The sequence below is a fragment of the Capra hircus genome, chromosome 24 (genome assembly GCF_001704415.2).
Source record: "Capra hircus breed San Clemente chromosome 24, ASM170441v1, whole genome shotgun sequence".
Taxonomy (NCBI): Eukaryota; Metazoa; Chordata; class Mammalia; order Artiodactyla; family Bovidae; genus Capra; species Capra hircus.
Window position 1 is genome coordinate 53093456 of NC_030831.1, and position 19909 is coordinate 53113364.

Here is a 19909-nt window from a genome sequence, read left to right on the forward strand (position 1 = left end):
AAAAACATTAACTCTCTAAGATACCTGCATCCTGATGTTCATAAAAGTATTATGTACAACAACCAAGACATGGAAACAACATAATGTCCATTGATGGATATAATGGAATATATATATGTAATGAAATATACATATAATGGAATATTACTCAGCCACACAAAAAAACATGGAAATCCTACCATTTGTGACAGTATGGATGGACCTTGCAGGTGTTATGCTAAATGAAATAAATCAGAGAGAAAGACACATGCTGTATGATCTCACTTATATATGAGACCTAAACAAACAGATAAACACCAAACTTGGAAAAAGAGATCAGATTTGTGGTTATCAAACATAGGAGGTGATGAAGGAAGGATTTGGAGGAAAGTAATTAAAAGCTACAAACTTTCAGTTATAAGAGATGTAGGTGCTAGGGAGGTAATAAAAACATGATAACTATAGTTAACACTGCTGTCTGATATACAGGAAAGTTGTTGGGAGAGTATATTCCAATAGTTATCAAGAAGAAAAATTTTTCCTTTTTATTGATTTATACAAGATAATGGTTATTAACTAAAGCTATTATAATCATTTCACAATGTATGTAAATAAATCATCTTGCTACATATCTTATACAGTGATGTGGAGTTTCCCAGTTGGTGCTGGTGATAGAGAATCTGCCTGCCAGTGCAAGAGATGTGGGTTCAATCCCTCGGTCGGGAAGATCCCCTGGAAGAAGGCATGGCAACCCACTCCAGTATCCTTGTCTGGAGAATCCTATGTACAGAGGAGTCTGGCGAGCTACAGTCCATAGCATTGCAAAGAGTTGGACACAACTGAAGTGACTTAGGACGCATGTCAGTTATTTCTTAAATAATTGAAAAAAGATTAGAAACTGGAACAAATAAGATAAAAGATAATTAATTGAAAGTTACCTTTTTATGCTGAAAGCCAGCATGTCAAAGAAATATATGTTATGTTATTACATTTTCTGTATCAGCACAAAGCAGACATATTTAACTTGACTTTTTTTCCATTACACTCCTTTTGGAATTTCGTATTGACTTCATATATATGGGCTCTATTCAAAATATAATGAAACACTTTAACCATTGTATTTAAGGGATAAAAATTAAAAAGCATTTTATTACATGAACTGCATGCATACTATCTACTACCAAGTTTAAGTATTTCCTTTCGGGAACTAGTGTTCTTATTAAAAGAAATTTTGATATGGCAAGACAGAAAATCTCAAACAAAATTAATTTTTTTAGGGACACAGATTAGCAACATGAAAAAATATCTTACATCATGATTACTAGAAGAAAACTCTGCATGCTTACAAGTATAGAAATCACTGCTCAATTTAAGGATAGTTGTATGTTTATACAGAAAAGTAAAAGGCCTAAGATAGTGTCTACCTCATAATGATCTTCATATAATTTCTTTATATTTTAGAGCACAATGTTATTATTATTATTTTTTTTTTGGTAGATGAATGATTTCAAGAGCCTCTATTATTTAGCAATTGAAAATAATTCAGATGTTCCACAGATGATATTTAAAGATGTATATTTAAAGTATGATATGTGTTATTGTTGGTAAATCATGTCCAACTCTTTGCCACCCCATGGACTGCAGCCCACCAGGCTCCTCTGTCCATGGAATTTCCCAGGCAAGAATACTGGAGTGGGTTGCCATTTCCTTTTCCAGGGGATCTTTTAAACCCAGTAATCGAACTCATGTCTACTGCTTGGAAGACAGATTCCTTACCATCTGAGCCACCAGGGAAGCTTTTCAAGAAGGATACTTGGGTTTTAAATCCCTTACCACATTATGCCCATATATCTGTCTGAAACCTTAACAAAATATGATGGCAAGCAATGGACAAATTAGAAACAAATATCTGGGTTGACATTTTTACCCATTTACTTGGACAAACTCAAGAAGAAACTTAGAATAACTACATAGCCCATTTCTCAGTTCTCCTAGAAAAAATACTCTAATAAACAGTAGACTTTTGGATGCTGGTGATTGAGCTATTCAAAAGCTAGATTTGGTACCAACTAATCTGAAAGTTTTCCAAGAACATGCAGATAAGCATTCAGCCTAAGCCTACATGACTGCTCTTTAATGACAGAGTAGAAGTTGGAAGGAAGGCAAGAGGAAAATGAGCCAGTCTTCGCCTATCCAGGTTTTTAGGACTTCATGTCTAAATCAGATTTCACTCCAAATGAGCAACTGAAAGGAAACTGGTTATTCATTTTGTGGGAGCATGAAATGTAACTAGATAACATTTCACAAATGTTTCATCTTTATCTATAGACAAGTGCCAAACTAATTTCATGCTTACAATGTATGCCAACTAGAGATCTCACAGAGGGTTTAAGATAACTTAAGACATTCAAATGTATTAAGCAGCAGAGAGATGAGTTATCTAGGATTTATAGGCCCACATTGATCACTATCCTGTGGATTATTTAATGAACTTCATATCCCATTTGGTACTATTTACTCTAAGTGCCCTGAACTCATCCATGAGATGTTTAAGAGTAAGAACAAATTCAAGATACGTTATATGTCACAATAGTCCATAAGGGTTATTTCTAATATCCTGATATGGATGTTTAAGATTATCTACCCCAAGTATATCATATTCAATTAATAGAGAATTAGATTTTTATGCTGTCTTGTGCTGTGCTTAGTCGCTCAGTCATGTCCCATTCTTTGCAACCCCATGGACTATTGCCCCCCAGACTCCTCTGTCCATGGGGATTCACCAGGCAAGAATACTGCCGTGGGTTGCCATGTCCTCCTCCAGGGAATCTTCCCAACCCAGGGATCGAACCCAGGTCTCCCACATTGCAGGCAGATTCTTTATCATCTGAGCCATGGGGGAAACCCATGGTCTTACAGTAAACTAAGTTTCAGATGTCTTAAATGTGTTTTAAATGATTCAGACACTGATGTTGCCTATCTTTATCAACAATTGATATTGCATAGGCTCGAACCTTATATGTATGTCACATGACAGATGGTCTAAGATAAACAAATTACTCATCATGAGAGATTTGAAGCCACAGTGAATCACATCTACACTAAAGATAAAATGCTCTCTGATTTAAGATTTTCCGTTTCCAAAGCTGCTTCAAAATATAAGGCCTCTGTTCATCAGAATGTAATGTCTGACAGACAGAAAGGCTTCCTCGTTGTCCTGAAGCTGAGGGAACTCTCAGTGGTCTATGCAAGTTGCAAATTATGCATTAGTCAGTCGTTAGCAGCATCATTTTCTCATGCCCAGTCTTTGTCAAGATAGAAGCATTTTCTACTAGAGAGTAAGGTTTTTATTTTTTTTTGTTTTGGCCACCAGTCAGAGAAGTTCAGGCAGCTCAATCTGTAATCATTGGTTAAATAAAAGGATGCTTATAACTTAAAAGGGATTAAATTATCATTGCCTTTTTAAATTTTTTGTACATGCATTGTGCAACATTGTACATATGTGCAGTAGATCTGATTCTTTCTTTGGAATGTTAATTGGAAGAACGTTGAACTTCATTCTCTGACCCCAGAGGACTCTCCCGTCTCCAGATTACATATTGTGATACCTGCACAGTAGAGAAACCTTGGAAGATGTCTGAAATGTATGTTTATTTCTGCCCATCACATGAGTCATTCCTTCTAGTAAAGTAAGCGTCTCTATGTTGGACTGTCAGGTAATAAGGAGGAAGGACATTCCTGAAGGATTAAACCAAAGACGGCATCTGTGGAGACATGAAGTCGTCTCCCACAAGAGAAGCAGAGTCATCAGCAGTGGAAGAGCACTAGAGTACGGTCTCTTTTCTGGGCATCCTTAATTGCCATTCTGAAATGTACATCTCTCCCATGCAAGGATACGGAACTGAAGCTGTGCTCCAGAATACAAAAAAGTTTTATTTATTTTTAAATAATTTTGTGACAAAGTACATGATATTCGTGATAGGTGACAGGAGAAATTAAAAATTCAAGGCATAAAATTATAATGCTTTGGCATTTGTTTTTAATTTTTTAAAGTCATTATTTTCTTTAATAAAAAGTACTTATTAGGACATGTTTAGTCCCTGTTGGGAATTCTTTAGTATTATTCACCATACCAAATATTTATTTGTTACTTGTCAAAAATTTCTTGGACTAGAGGTAGTGCATTATGTAATTAAAGGGAGAGATGAAGAATGGCAATAAGATGAGACAGGTTTTCTTCTCTTATTTTTAATATCATTCCAAAAAGTCCTCACCTAAATATGAGATGCTGATTCAAAGAGTTTCTCAAATGTGCTCTGGTCTGACTACCAAACTTTTGCCTTCCTGGCTTGTTTGGTCATATAGACCCTAACATGCCCTTCCTCGTTCTTACGGAACACTTCCTATGGCACTTCTTAGAGCAAAGTGTTCTTCCTTAAAAGCTACATTAGGATCCTTTCTCTGTATGAAAACAATAGATAATGCATTTGCCTCTCAAAAGCACCTCTCATCAACAGTTCCCTAATACCATAATAAAATATATTTTGAGGCATCATTAGTGTTGATTGGGAAATGGGAGAGAAAAATTAAGATACACATTAAACTGTAATGATTATATTTGAAAAAACCAGATTAGATGACCTGGTGAGTTGAAAATTCTTAAATCTTGAGGAGATACAAGTTCAGTTCAGTTCAGTCGCTCAGTCGTGTCCGACTCTTTGCGACCCCATGAATCACAGCATGCCAGGCCTCCCTGTCCATCACCAACTCCCGGGGTTTACTCACGTCCATCGAGTTGGTGATGCCATCTAGCCATCTCGTCCTCTGTCGTCCCCGTCTCCTCCTGCCCCCAGTCCCTCCTAGCATCAAAGTCTTTTCCAATGAGTCAACTCTGCGCATGAGGTGGCCAAAGTACTGGAGTTTCAGCTTTAGCATCAGTCCTTCCAAAGAAATCCCAGGGCAGATCTCCTTCAGAATGGATTGGTTGGAGAAGATACAAAGACAGTTATAAAACTTAATTAAAGCTTGTTGAATCTTAATCCAAGAAGCATGCTTTTATATACCATTTTCCAAAAAGTGATTCATAATTCAGTCTTCTAGTTAGTAAGATATCTTTCCTGGTTTATCTTTTTCATAGACCATGCCTCTGTATTATTTGAAAATGAAAGAAATTGCAAATGATCTCTGGTTTAGGAGTTTGTCCTTCTGTAATACAACATATATAAACCCTGTATTTGAAAGTGGTTTTTACTAACAGCATTATTTAAGTATTTTGATTTTATATATATTTTTTTGGACAAGATTTATATTCTTTCAATTAAAAGACAAAGGAAGGACTGCCACCTACAAGATATTTGCTGTAAGTATTTTTCAAACAGTGATGATGGATTTGCTATGAGACCACTACATGTAAAGAGAAAACTGAATAGATTATAGGTGGCTGCCCATTGGAATCTACTATATTTTTCTCTGTCTGACTTTGAGACATATACAAAAAGCAAACCAGAAAATGTGGTAGCCTAAGTGTTTGACTGCAGTTAACTGAGTTAAATCCTGGAAGATGCTGTGAAAGTGCTGCACTCAATATGCCAACAAATTTGGAAAACTCAGCAGTGGCCACAGGACTGGAAAAGGTCAGTTTTCATTCCAATCCCAAAGAAAGGCAGTGCCAAAGAATGCTCAAACTACTGCACAATTGCACTCATCTCACACGCTAGTGAAGTAATGCTCAAAATTCTCCAAGCCAGGCTTCAGCAATACGTGAACCGTGAACTTCCTCATGTTCAAGCTGGTTTGAGAAAAGGCAGAGGAACCAGAGACCAAATTGCCAACATCCGCTGGATCATGGAAAAAGCAAGAGAGTTCCAGAAAAACATCTATTTCTGCTTTATTGAGTATGCCAAAGCCTTTGACTGTGTGGATCACAATAAACTGTGGAAAATTCTGAAAGAGATGGACATACCAGACCACCTGACCTGCCTCTTGAGAAACCTATATGCAGGTCAGGAAGCAACAGTTAGAACTGGACGTGGAACAACAGACTGGTTTCAAATAGGAAAAGGAGTACGTCAAGGCTGTATATTGTCACCCTGCTTATTTAACTTCTATGCAGAGTACATCATGAGAAACGCTGGGCTGGAATAAGCACAAGCTGAAATCAAGTTTGCTGGGAGAAATATCAGTCACCTCAGATATGCAGATGACACCACCCTGATGGCAGAAAGTGAAGAGGAACTAAAAAGCCTCTTGATGAAAGTGAAAGAGGAGAGTGAAAAAGTTGGCTTAAAGCTCAACATTCAGAAAACGAAGATCATGGCATCTGGTCCCATCACTTCATGGGAAATCAATGGGGAAACAGTGGAAACAGTGTCAGACTTTATTTTTTTGAGCTCCAAAATCACTGCAGATGGTGATTGCAGCCATGAAATTAAAAGACACTTACTCCTTGGAAGGAAAGTTATGACCAACCTAGATAGCATAATAAAAAGCAGAGACATTGCTTTGCCAACAAAGGTCCATCTAGTCAAGGCTATGGTTTTTCCAGTGGTCATGTATGAATGTGAAAGTTGGACTGTGAAGAAAGCTGAGCACCGAAGAATTAATGCTTTTGAACTGTGGTGTTGGAGAAGACACTTGAGAGTCCCTTGCACTGCAAGGAGATCCAACCAGTCCATTCTAAAGGAGATCAACTCTGGGTGTTCTTTGGAAGGACTGATGCTAAAGCTGAAACTCTAGTACTTTGGCCGCCTCATGTGAAGAGTTGACTCATTGGAAAAGACTCTGATGCTGGGAGGGATTGGAGGCACAGGAGGAAAAGGGGACAACAGAGGATGAGATGGCTGGATGGCATCACCGACTTGATGGACATGAGTTTGGGTGAACTCCAGTAGCTGGTGATGGACAGGGAAGCCTGGCGTGCTGCAATTCATGGGGTCACAAAAAGTCGGACACTACTGAGCGACTGAACTGACTGACTGACTGACTGAAGTGAGTTAAATAAACCCAGAAGACTCAAAGATCAAAGAAAATCAAGTACAAGTATAGTTGAAATAAGTCTAACTGATGGAAACTTACAGAGATCTATGTTAGTCAAAATATCATTTCACAGTTTCTAGGAAAGCACTGTTTCGCAGAGATTTACCTCATGTATAGTTAAAGCCACTTTTCAAAAATTCACAGATGTCTTAAAATCTAACAAATTATTTTCAAGAATAGTATACATAATTCTGTATATGACCAACCTAGATAGCATAGTAAAAAAGCAGACAGATTACTTTGCCAACAAAGGTCCATCTTGTCAAAGCTGTGGTTTTTCCAGTGGTCATGTATGGATGTGAGAGTTGGACTGTGAAGAAAGCTGAGCGCCAAAGAATTGATGCTTTTGAACTATGGTGCTGGAGAAGACTCTTGAGAGTCCCTTGGACTGCAAGGAGATCCAACCAGTGCATCCTAAAGGAAATCAGTCCTGAATATTTCTTGGAAGGACTGATGCTGAAGCTGAAGCTCCAATACTTTGGCCACCTGATGTGAAGAACAGAATCATTTGAAAAGACCCTGATGCTGGGAAAGTTTGAAGGTGGGAGGAGAAGGGGATGATAGAGCATGAGATGGTTGGATGGCATCACTGACTCAATGGACATGAGTTTGAGTAAACTCTGGGAGTTGGGGATGGACAGGGAGGCCTGGCGTGTTGTGGTCCCTGGGGTAGCAGTGTCGGGTATGACTGAGCGACTAAACTAACTGACTGACTGATACAAAAATTTTTTTTAAATAGTCAACAATTCAAGACCTTGCCTCATAAGGTTTAAAATCAAGCCATTTAGATTAAACTTTATGATATTTTATTACTTTACCCTGTTTGTGTGAAAATTGGTTAAGTTCTCTTGTTGAAAAATTAAAAATGAATACAAGAAAATAGCTTCCTTAACTTATTTAAAATATATGGATGATAATTACTTGGTAATAGCATGCATTTATTACTGTTAATTGTATTATTAAACTTGTATGAAAATAATTTTGAGTTTGTGTTTAGAGGACTGTTACAAATAACATATTTTTACAACATATTTACGCAGCAAAATATTACTTTCAAATTCTTTAGTTTAATTGAAATAATCACAGTAACCGACTCCTTATCAATTTTATTTCAATAGGGCATTGGCCTTGATATGAGAACTCACTAATAAAACCGTTGACTGGAAATGTCACCTTTCTTGATGGAAACTGCCAAAATCTAATAATATTGTTTCTCTTTCCTCCACAGTGGAACACCCTGACAAAATGGCTAATGACCAAGGTATGGTGGTTTTCATCTGTCATTGTTCCCTCCTTGAGTCAATGCTGTCTTTTAGAAATGTCCGTCATTATTCCGTTTTCTTCTTTCTACCTGGGCCATACACCTGATGAAGCAGGCACTAGTGCGATAATTAATCTTGTTAATGAAGTTCTGCTTGGCTGAGGTTTCGGCTCTGATAGGGAGGATGTAAATTTTCTTGAGAGGAAATTGTTTTGTCTCCATTCTGAAGGACCAATTAAAATGTCAAGCTTCTTTGTATGAAATAAATTTTTAGTCTCTGTCTGCACTTTTGAATAATTCACATTAAGTGTAATTAAGCTCAGCATAATTTTCAAGCTGCTCTTGCACCCTTTCATGAGCTCTGGATTAAAGTTCTGTAGCTCGACAGAGAAGACCCACAAATCATGTGTGCATTTCCTCTACTATGTGCTTCTTTTCATATGGAAAAACAAAGTTAGGTCAACTTTTTTTAGGGCAATACTTTTGTTCATTTTGAAGCCAGAAAGTTTTCATTTCAAGAATAAGGTGCCAATTTGACTTGCAGTATTTTGTCCTCCTTCCATTCATTTGCTAAAAGCTGATTTGTGTAGAGAAACAGAGATTGTTTTACACAAAGGAAAATGGAGATAAATCCATCAACTCTCAGGTAGATAGGAATTTATTACTGTGATTTGTAGACTGATATATTAAGATTCCACTTTTTTTTGCATGAAGGATAATTAGTAGAATGCCACAGGGGAAAAAAAAAAAGAATAGTTTATGCATTTGACTTTTATAGGATGTTATAGTCTTCAAAAAGTGAGCGTTTAGAAATGCTCATAACTGGTGACCATTGGTGTTGTGAGTATTGGTTCAGAGCTCACAGCTTGTATAATTGTTTCCTGCGTGAGACGTCACTGTCAACATAACCTCCCTACCATCATCATGTCTCATAAGGCATCGTGGTATAGACTGTGGGAAAATATGCTTTTCACCAAGAATACTTTTCAACTGTTGACAAATACTAAGAATCTGAATGTTGTTTCACTAACAGTAGCAGATTGTCTACATGAGCAGTATTTTATTTAATGATCCTATATTCAGGTTTATCTCTGGGTCCTTATAGCATCCCTCTGCTTAAGAGAACATGGCCAACACTTCATACAGGCAGTAACTGAAATGATGCAATGCACAAAAATGTCCACCCAGGGTTAAAGTCTCCATTCAGCATTCCCTGATAGCTCAGTTGGTAAAGAATCCACCTGCAATGGAGGAGACCCCAGTTTGATTCTTGGGTTGGGAAGACCCTGGAGATGGGATAGGCTACCCACTCCAGTATTCTTGAGGTTCCCTGGTGGCTCAACTGGTAAAGAATCAGCCTGCAATGTGGAAGACCTGGGTTTGATCCCTGAGTTGGGAAGATACCCTGGAGAAGGAAAAGGTTACCCATTCCAGTATTCTGGCCTGAAGAATTCCATTGACTATACAGTTCATGGGGTCGCAAAGAGTCGGATACAACTGAGCGACTTTCACTTCACTTAATCACCTATATGTTCCTGCCTGCTTACACTTAAAATATTTTTGTAAGATCAACATCTACTAAACGGTAATATTTATAAAGCCACTAATGATAAGTAAGTGGCAGCTAGCATGTATTTTATTAGGTAAAGTAAACATTAGTGATATCTGAATTCAAGCTGGAATAGTTAATTAGCAGAATTTATTATTTCAATAAAAAATAATTAAAACAACTTTGCATAGCATTCTTAACTTAAACGAATTTGGAGCTTTCACAGGCAGGCAACTCCGAAGTTTTGAAATTATGTTTAGAAAAAGTATATATATAGAGAAAGGAAATATGAAAACATTTTTTAAATAACTGAACCAGATGAAAAGTTACATTATTAGCCATTTGAGTGACAGTATGCTCAAGCCTTTCAATGTAGTGGATTTCCAGTTGTTTCTGAATCCCTTTTAATTTTTTTTGGCTGTTATTTGTTCCTTGTTTTGGTAATAATATTTTCAGCTACCAAGAAATGTATTTTGTACAATCTCTTTGGTCACACACTCTCCATGGATTTTACTCAGATCCTCACATTGACAGTGAAATCAGATCAATTACTGGAAACAAAAGGAATTTCCAAGAATTATTGACAGTGGCTGTGTTCATATATTTGGGCAATTGTTCTTTTTCTTCATCTAACATTACTTTGATTCTGTCACATATTAAACTACTTGGTCCCTTACTCAGGCACAAGTGGTATACGGTTGGTCAAGTTGATAGGTTCTAAATTTTACATCAAAGTCTAATTACTTGTAAAATTGAGAAGGAGTGACAGCATGTAATTTAGTGGTTATAAGCCAGATCTTTAAATTCTGACAAAGAAAGCATATAAAATTTGTTGGCCATCCAAAATTCTTTGAAAACAAAATCAGACTTAGTACGCGAAAAATAACCGAGTTTAAAGATTCCTCTAAGATTGATGGGAATAATAGGAAAAGGCTGCTTTGAAGATCCCCACTCTCGGCACACAGCAGATCAGCTGGATATGCATTATTGTGCTCTCTGTTAGACCAATTTGTCCCCTTCCCATGGTGAAATGATCCCACAGTTATGTTTACGACAAGCACTGCATTTCTGTTGAGATAAAATTTGCTCAGAGAGAAAATTTAGCACCCTGGGTCAGAGTTAACCTTGCAAAGATGAATCCTAAATATAAAAGCAGGAGGTCAAGTTTGACTCATATGAGAAAAAGTGAGAAAAGTTTTCATTGTTTTTTTAAAAAGTGTCACTGTAATCTCTTGTCACAATTACCTTTTCTTGGAATTTAATATCTGCCCTGAAGAATGTAAATGTGAAAACAAAAAGTCAGTTATGTTTAAGTCGCTTCTGATTGGGGGAAAATGTTTTCTTCAGAGTAATAGCAATGCTAGTATGAAAATGATGGATGATTTACATAGAACTCCTTTTCCCCTTCATGTAAGTGTAAATTGATCAGATCTAGTGTTTTCGCATCTCCTGTTCCACACCTTAATTATTTCTCTAGTCTCTTGTAGGCACAAGCAGCCAATAAGCTTTAAAGTAATCATGGGATTTTAGAGGTTAATTGCAGATTTACTGTTTTGGAGGGTCAGTTGGAGAAGGGAAAGTGAGTGGAAAAGATACAGACTGTATTCCTTTTTTATTTTTCATATTTTGGTAAAAACCCTGTCAATTTGTCTGTGTCTGGGTGGGGGTGTATAATAGTAACATTAATCCTTGTGAAGCTTTCACCACCAATTGCTGTTCTAAGAGCTTAACATGTATTGACTCATTTAATCCACATAATAATGTGTGTGTGTACTAAGTCACCACAGACATGTCTGACCCTTTGCCACCCTATGAACTGTAGCTCACCAGGCTCCTCTGTCCATTGGGTTCTCCAGGAAAAAATACTGGACTGAGTTGCCATGTCCTCTTCCAAGGGATCTTCTTGATCAAAGCCACATCTCTTTCATCTCTTGCCCTGGCAGGCAGGTTCTTTACCACTAGCACCACCTGGGAATACTGTGGGAAATACACTGTCATTTTTCCCAGTTTACTGATAAAGAAGCTGAATCTCACAGAGTTCAAGTGATTTGCCTATAGACACACAGCTGGTAAGCAGCACAACCATATTTCAGACCCAGCCAGCCATCTTCCAAAGCCCCTATTTTGAACCACCAAGTATATCCATGACTACATGCTACACATACATATATACAACCACACACACAGCACTTTTGACGTGTATCTGTAAAGTCCCTGCATCTAAAGTGGGCATGTAGATACTTTCCTAATATCAGCCTTTCTTTCCCCAATTCAGTGAATATTCTAGAGAACAAAGCAGTTATAATCTGAGATCATCCTGTAAGTAGGAAGCTGCAGCACTGAATATATGATCCTGACAGTCCTTTATCTCAGGAAACACAAGCATGGTGCTATCTCGACTGCCTTGGTCAGCTCGAGCGGCCAGTACAAAACACCACAGTCTGGGTGGGTTAGGTAACAAATGTATTTTCTCACAGTTCTGGAGGCTGGAAGTCTCAGATCAGAGTTTGGCAGGGTTGGTTTCTGGTCAGAGCTCTCTTCCTGGCTTGCAGACTGCTGCTTTCTTGCTGAATTGTCCTCACAGGGTGGAGAGAGTGAGAGTGAACTCATGACCCTGCTTATAAGGATGCTAATCTTACTGGATCAGGGCCCCACCCTTATGACCTCATTTAACTTCAAGCACTTCTATAAAGACCTGTATCTCCTTCCTAATACAGTCATACTGGGTGTCACAAATTCAACATATGAATTTGGGGATGGGGAGGACATAATTCAGTGCATACCATCTACTTTCAAAACCAAAACTGTTCTTTCACTGATTCTCTTTCCAGATTTTCAAATGAGGAAACAGAAAAAATTGTTGTACAGGACACTCAGATATAGTGTCAGGCAGAGTTGGGACTCAAACATGTTTATCTCTGACTTCCAGAGTATGTTGTCTTTCCTTTGTAGACTGTTGCTCTATTTATGAAAAAATTGGCTTTTTGTTTTTCTACAATCAGCTTAAACCTTTTAGATCTTCAAACAGAAGCATTTATTAAAGCCTCTTGCTTGGGGATCACAGTGGAGGATAGCCATAGCTATAAAGTATGACCAATTCTTGAAAGTAATTATTAGATCTAATAATTAGATCTAATAATAACTAACTTTTAATCATAAGTGATTGCTTTTGCACCCTTGAGCAAGTGAAAGGAAAGGTAGTTGCACAATCGTGTCCGATTCTTTGTGACCCCATGGACTGCAGTCTGCCTGGCTCCTCTTTCTATGGAATTCTCCAGGAGAGAATACTTGGGTGGGTTGCCATTTCCTTCTCCAGGCGATCTTTCTGACCCAGGGTTCAAATCCGGGTCTCCTGCATTGCAGGCGTATTCTTTACCAACTGAGCCACTAGGGAAGCATTTAACCCCAAAATGTTATCCTCTGTGTTGAGGTGTCGATAATGTAAAAACTGGTAATTCTTAGCATGAAGACAAATGCTAAGTTTCATATATGTTTCCGTGCTTGCCCACTGGGGCAATAGTACAGGTGCTGTGGCCATGGCATAATGCCATAAAGAGGAGTCCTCATGACATGATCTGTATCACTGATGATAAGAATTATAGGGGAAAACGGCTTGCTGCAGGCACCGTCAAGTATCTTTAATTCACCGTGGTCTACAGAGGGGTGATGTAAAACAGGAGACCTGGAAAAGAGGCATAAATTCACAGGCCAGTTTTTAGTTCCAGATATCGCCCTCCCACTGCCGAGAGAGAATTACACTCCTCTGAATGGTGGTAATGGCTGGTAATGCTCCGGGCTTTTCCTTCAGCTCAGTGTATGATGGAAGAGAACCAGAATGCAGTTGGATGCCCGGGATGCTAGCGCCATGCTGAGACTGTGAGCACCTATGTGGATTTGGGCATGGGACTGAACTCCTCTCAGCATCCTCCCCTGTAAAATGATGATTTAGCCCAAATGATCTTTGATTTCTTTTAAGTTTAAGATGATCAAATTTTAGAATTGGTATTAGAAAACTAAAGCCCAGGCACAGCATCTCCACGCCGGGTACCACTTCGCATGTCAGCACTACCGCTGCACACCTGCCGCTCTTCTGTGCGTTGAGCATGTTCTATCACAGTTAGCTCTCACAACATCCCTACAGATGCAGAAGGTAAAACTCTTCAGAGGTTAAATCTTGCCCGAAGACTCACAGTATGTAAGGAGTTAGGCTGAAATATATACCCAGGCTAAGTAGCTTGAGAATCTCTGCTCAGAACCAATGTATAATTTCTGGAAATGCAGTAAGTTAATAAACTCCTACTTTGTTATCAAGAAAGTGAAACTTACACACCCTTCCCATAAATTCACCCTGTTTAAAGGTCTTTGTCTTTCCTCAATAGGGTATTCAGGCCAAGTGCTTGACATTACACCGGCCATTTTCCACCTCAACAAGTTTAATCTCATGAATAAACAGAATGTTAATTGTTTCTAGTTTTAGGGAAATAAGCTTTTCAAGGCAGTCTAGTCAAGCTTGGAATTTAGTTAATGTAATTCAGATTTTGCAGGATTTGGATCACAGGAGCCAGGCTGCTGTTTGAGAAATTGATACCTTTAGCACCTTTTGATGGGAGTCATTTAATTGAAAATGAAAACCTCTTTTTACCCTGTTATCCTGTGTAATTTCAAGTCACTTTATTAGTCAACTGCTTGATACACTCCCTTGAAAAAAACCTACTCTCACATATGTTTTTCTCAGCTCCAGAATTTTGCAATTCTGGAAATTATAATGTTAAAAAAAAACAACTAGAGGCTCAAAATGAGTAATGTGCTTTTGATAAAATATCCTGTCCCCAGCAAGCAACCAAGAAACTGTCTAGTCAACCTCTCAGAAGCTATTATGTTTTAATAGGTAACTTTGAAAGAAAAAAAAAATGTACCTAGTGCTCACAGAGGTTAACATGATTCATGGGATAGTTTTAATCTTCTCAGACCTGAAAGCTAGACATTTTCATTAATAAGCCCTCAAAAAGATATCTTAAGCAAGTCCTTGTCAAGCCTACTGTGATGCCAAAGGTCCTTCTTTGTCATAGATATCAGCCAAATATTAAGTTCCTAGCTTTATTTTCTGCCTGCTTTATCAGTCCTGGATTCTGCCTCCTCAGTTTTCTTTCTGAAACACAGATGGTTCACTGTTACTTGCAGAATGAAGTCAGTTCTTTGACATCAAGGTCCTCAAATTTCCCGTTCTAGACTCAAAACCTCCATGTATGTCGCAGTCTATTAGCAAAGATTCACAAATCACTCTGGAAAAAAAGTATCTTTAGAACTCCATGCTCTAACTAGTACTGTCCTCTTAGCCTTAGCAGTGCACTCTCCCTTTCTCTATTGAGCCTTATCTTTGAAGGCTTCTTCTCAATTTTCTTTTGTCCAAGAAGTCTTTGTTACCTTTCTGGTCATTTATTCTTCTGTGTGTCCATAACACCCAGTTTAGTCTCTGCTATGCTATCTGTTTCTTATAGTTCGTCTATATATATGTATCCCCAACGTCTTGGCCAGGTTGTAAATTCTTTTGGTGGCAAAGGGCTAGTCTCATTCACATTGTCATCTCTGCCTCCCTACACCCCCAATCTCTAATTTTGAACCTACCATATTATAGTTGACTGATAAGAGTTTGTTGTTGAATTATGACACAGATATTTGAAAAACAGAGTAATCTGGAAAGACAGCCTTTACCATCTCATCCAAAGTATCGTTTAGAAAACCCAAAAGTAATAGTGCTTATGCCTGTGGGATACTGTGCAGTCAGCCCTCCCTATCTTCCTGTTCCAAACCTGCAGATTCAGCCAGTGTTGGATCCTGTCCTGTGTTTACCTATTATATTTGAGCATCCATAGATTTTGGCCTCTGAGGCAAGTCCTGGACTCGATCCCTGCAAGTATTGAGGGATAACTGTATAGGTGATTGATCTTGGGGGAGATGAAAAAGATATGAAAATATTTTTTCCAGTAGGGAAAATGTATCTTCAATATGCATCTATTAAATTAAAGCTGAACAGAAAGAGAAGTTCTTTCTGATCCAGGAAAAGGTGGTCACGTTGTAGATGATTTTGATCCACTGTGTCCTTTTCTTAACCTTTACCCTTCTCTGTGAAGGTTCTTCACCCCTTTCACCTTTCTTGAACTTCTCTGTCATTTACTGTCAGAGAAAATGTATACACTTGCCGTTCACCGGCTGCTCATGATTCTGAGTATGTAAAGAACAAAATCAAAAGTAGTGGGTGCAGATGAGTTTTTGAAATTCCAAATGTGCGATATGAAAACAATTGGACTCACTTTTGACAACCTGTTTAAAACTGTTTGCCTAGCACTGCTCTGGATGTGATGAAACATAAGAAAGAAGTATGGTTCCATGGGTTCATTTTCAAAAAGATACAGTATAGTTAGGATGTAAAGACTCGCAGCCCGCTATGAAAAGTATGAAATGCTAAAGCAGGTGGTACTATCTGCATATGTATGTTACAGGGTTTCAGATAGGAATCACTGTGAGTAGTAGTAAAAAAGACTTCTTAAGATCCAGTAGTTTAAATATATGAGTAAAACTTGAGTCAGCACAAATATCTATAGAGGGAAAATGACTTGAACTTTTATTCAGAAAAATCCTAGAATGGGAAAAGCAAGAAGTTGCTCAAAGAATGAGGACTGCAAAATGTGCTCAGGGATAATTAGGGCCCCGCTGTACAGACTAGGCCACTGTGGTTGAGATAAGTTGGTAACCGGGCTTTTGCCGTTTCTCTCTGCTCCAACACAGCAGTTCTCAGGACTTTTTGCTCTGAAATACATCAAGTGCCTACTGTTTACACTGACTCCTGAAAACCAGCAGTGTTCCCCTGCATCCAGAATCCTGCAAACCTCATTCACTCTTGACCGCTGATACTGATCAAACGTTTGAGGGGAACAGCATCCGTGAGAGTGAGGGTCGGGGAAAGGAAAGGAAAATTTGGAATAGGAACAGGGCCTCACTTTCCATCATCAACTCTTTAAAGATTTTCCTAGCTCTTGGTCCACTTCTGTTATGCCTTTTCTGAAAGGACACCTTCACTTGTCCCAGTCCTTTGTGTGGTGACAAAGATAACTGTTTCGTTTCTTTTCCAAAGTCTGTTGTGTTTTGTGAGCCTTACTGAGAATGGAGCTGCCATCTTAAGTCAAACCCACACAGCAAAGCCCTCCCATTCATACACCCTGATCAACTCTAGGAGACGCTCTAATTTCTGCCCAAACTCACTCCCTGTTCATCTTTCATTTATTAAATTGCTCAATAATGGTAAAACCATCTTCATCAAAGTCAGACAGATTCAACCACTTAAAATGAGTATGTTAGTTAGTCTTTCTGAGCCACAGTTTGCTCATCTACAAAACAGAGCTAATAATGTCTACATCATCAATTTGTAATTAATAGCATCCTCATCCTATTTATTATAGAAGTCTTTCCTGTTGTATTTAATTTGCTGTTCACACTCAGCTAGAATCATCATTCTAGAATGCATATTTGATTGAGTCATTTTTCTACTTAAAAATACCTTCAGTGGATCTGTTCCCTATAAGAAAAACTCTAGATTCTTTTTTAAAGCATATAATAAGTTTTATGATTTCATCTCGGCCTCTTTCTCTAAGCTTACCCAGTTCATTCTTCTCTGGTACTTTTACACTCATCTTTTAATTCCCAGCTGTCACCCCTGAAAACTCAGGGGTCACCCTGAGTGATGTCACCTCAGCTGTCAACCCTGGAACACTTTCCATCATTTTTCTGGGTAGAATTAGTCAATAATCCTGTTTTTCCATGTTCACCTACTTAAAATTTTTTTTTAACTTTTGAATTTGACAATGTAGTTATCATTCACTTAACGTATTTTCTCTCGCTAGATTATGAACCTCTGCAATAGTCCTTTTGTATTACTAATGCTTAGAGCCGTGGGTGGTCCACTCACACATTTGTGGACTAGATGGATGGACCATGGACAGATACACGAATGAAGAAGTTCTGTGCTGCAACAACATTATTATTTACACATCCTAACAGTGCTGCAGCAGGAGCTCCCATTCTAGTGTTTCATACTGCAGTTACAATTTCCCTGTACAGTCACTTGGAGAAGAAACAACATCCATGCTCTTCTGTTTTTTCTTGCTGTGCTACTTGGCAACTTCACTAACACAAAAACATTTCTAACACTGCCTTTTGGAGAGACTTGTGGACCATCCAGGTGGGGAAGCTCCCATAGGCCCTCATAGCGTTTGGGAATGGTTGCTCCCTTATAATCCACGTAAGACCATGCCTCATTTCCATATTGCTGTCTGGTCAGTGGACAGGCTCTTAGGAAGTCATCCAGGGAAGTGTCCATGTTTAAGGAATCAGGATTGTTTGGAAATTTTCATAAAAACTAGGCTGCCTCTAAAAGTGATTTCCTAGACCTGTATGCTGGTCATTATTCCAGATGCATTATCAGAAGGAATGTATTCAAAGACATCCTTGTGAGAGGAGATGATTTAGAGACCATTTGGCTATACCATATCAGTAATATTATTAAGCATCACTATGTGATGGCACCTTACGCCAGTACTCTTGCCTGGAAAATCCCATGGATGGAGGAGCCTGGTGGGCTACAGTCCATGGGGTCGCTAAGAGTCGGACACAACTGAGCAACTTCACTTTCACTTTTCACTTTCATGCCTTGGAGAAGGAAATGGCAACCCACTCCAGTGTTCTTGCCTGGAGAATCCCAGGGACAGGGGAGCCTGGTAGGCTGCCGTCTGTGGGGTCACACAGAGTAGGACACAACTGAAGTGACTTAGCAGCAGCAGAAACATGAACAAAGCTAGTGGAGGTGATAGAATTCTAGTTGAGCTACTTCAAATCCTGAAAGATGATGCTGTGAAAGTGTTGCACTCAATATGCCAGCAAATTTGGAAAACTCAGCAGTGGCCACAGGACTGGAAAAGGTCAGTTTTCATTCCAATCCCAAAGAAAGGCAGTGCCAAAGAATACTCAAACTACCGCACAGTTGCACTCATCTCACATGCTAGTAAAGTAATGCTCAAAATTCTCCAAGCCAGGCTTCATAAATACGTGAACCGTGAACTTCCTGATGTTCAAGCTGGTTTTAGAAAAGGCAGAGGAACCAGAGATCAAATTGCCAACATCCGCTGGATCATGGAAAAAGCAAGAGAGTTCCAGAAAAACATCTATTTCTGCTTTATTGAGTATGCCAAAGCCTTTGACTGTGTGGATCACAATAAACTGTGGAAAATTGTGAAAGAGATGGGAATACCAGACCACCTTACCTACCTCTTGAGAAATCTGTATGCAGGACAGGTAGCAACAGTTAGAACTGGACATGGAACAACAGACTGGTTCCAAATAGGAAAAGGAGTACGTCAAGGCTGTCTATTGTCACCCTGCTTATTTAACTTCTATGCAGAGTACATCATGAGAAACGCTGGACTGGAAGAAACACAAGCTGGAATCAAGATTGCCGAGAAAAATATCAATCACCTCATATATGCAGATGACACTACCCTTATGGCAGAAAGTGAAGAGGAACTAAAAGGCCTCTTAATGAAAGGGAAAGTGGAGAGTGAAAAAGTTGGCCTAAAGCTCAACATTCAGAAAACGAAGATCATGGCATCCGGTCCCATCACTTCATGGGAAATAGATGAAGAAACAATGGACACAGTATCATACTTTATTTTTTTGAGCTCCAAAATCACTGCAGATGGTGACTGCAGCCATGAAATTAAAAGACGCTTACTCCTTGGAAGAAAAGTTATGACCAACCTAGATAGTATATTCAAAAGCAGAGACATTACTTTGCTGACTAAGGTCTGTCTAGTCAAGGCTATGGTTTTCCTGTGATCATGTATGGATGTGAGAGTTGGACTGTGAAGAGGGCTGAGCGCTGAAGAACTGATGCTTTTGAACTGTGGTGTTGGAGAAGACTCTTGAGAGTCCCTTGGACTGCAAGGAGATCCAACCAGTCCATTCTGAAGGAGATCAGCCCTGGGATTTCTTTGGAAGGAATGATGCTAAAGCTGAAACTCCAGTACTTTGGCCAC

At 38.7% G+C, this 19909-nt stretch overlaps 1 protein-coding gene across 1 annotated transcript in view; it reads left to right on the forward strand.

Annotated features, from left to right (window-relative positions):
• The window catches only part of LOC102173800 (netrin receptor DCC), a 92182-nt gene that overhangs the window by 40631 nt on the left and 31642 nt on the right, over positions 1 to 19909 (forward strand). Inside the window, exon 8 of the mRNA XM_018039362.1 lies at positions 8243 to 8275. Coding sequence (XP_017894851.1) covers positions 8243 to 8275 — 33 coding nt within the window. The remainder of the gene's footprint in view (positions 1 to 8242; positions 8276 to 19909) is intronic.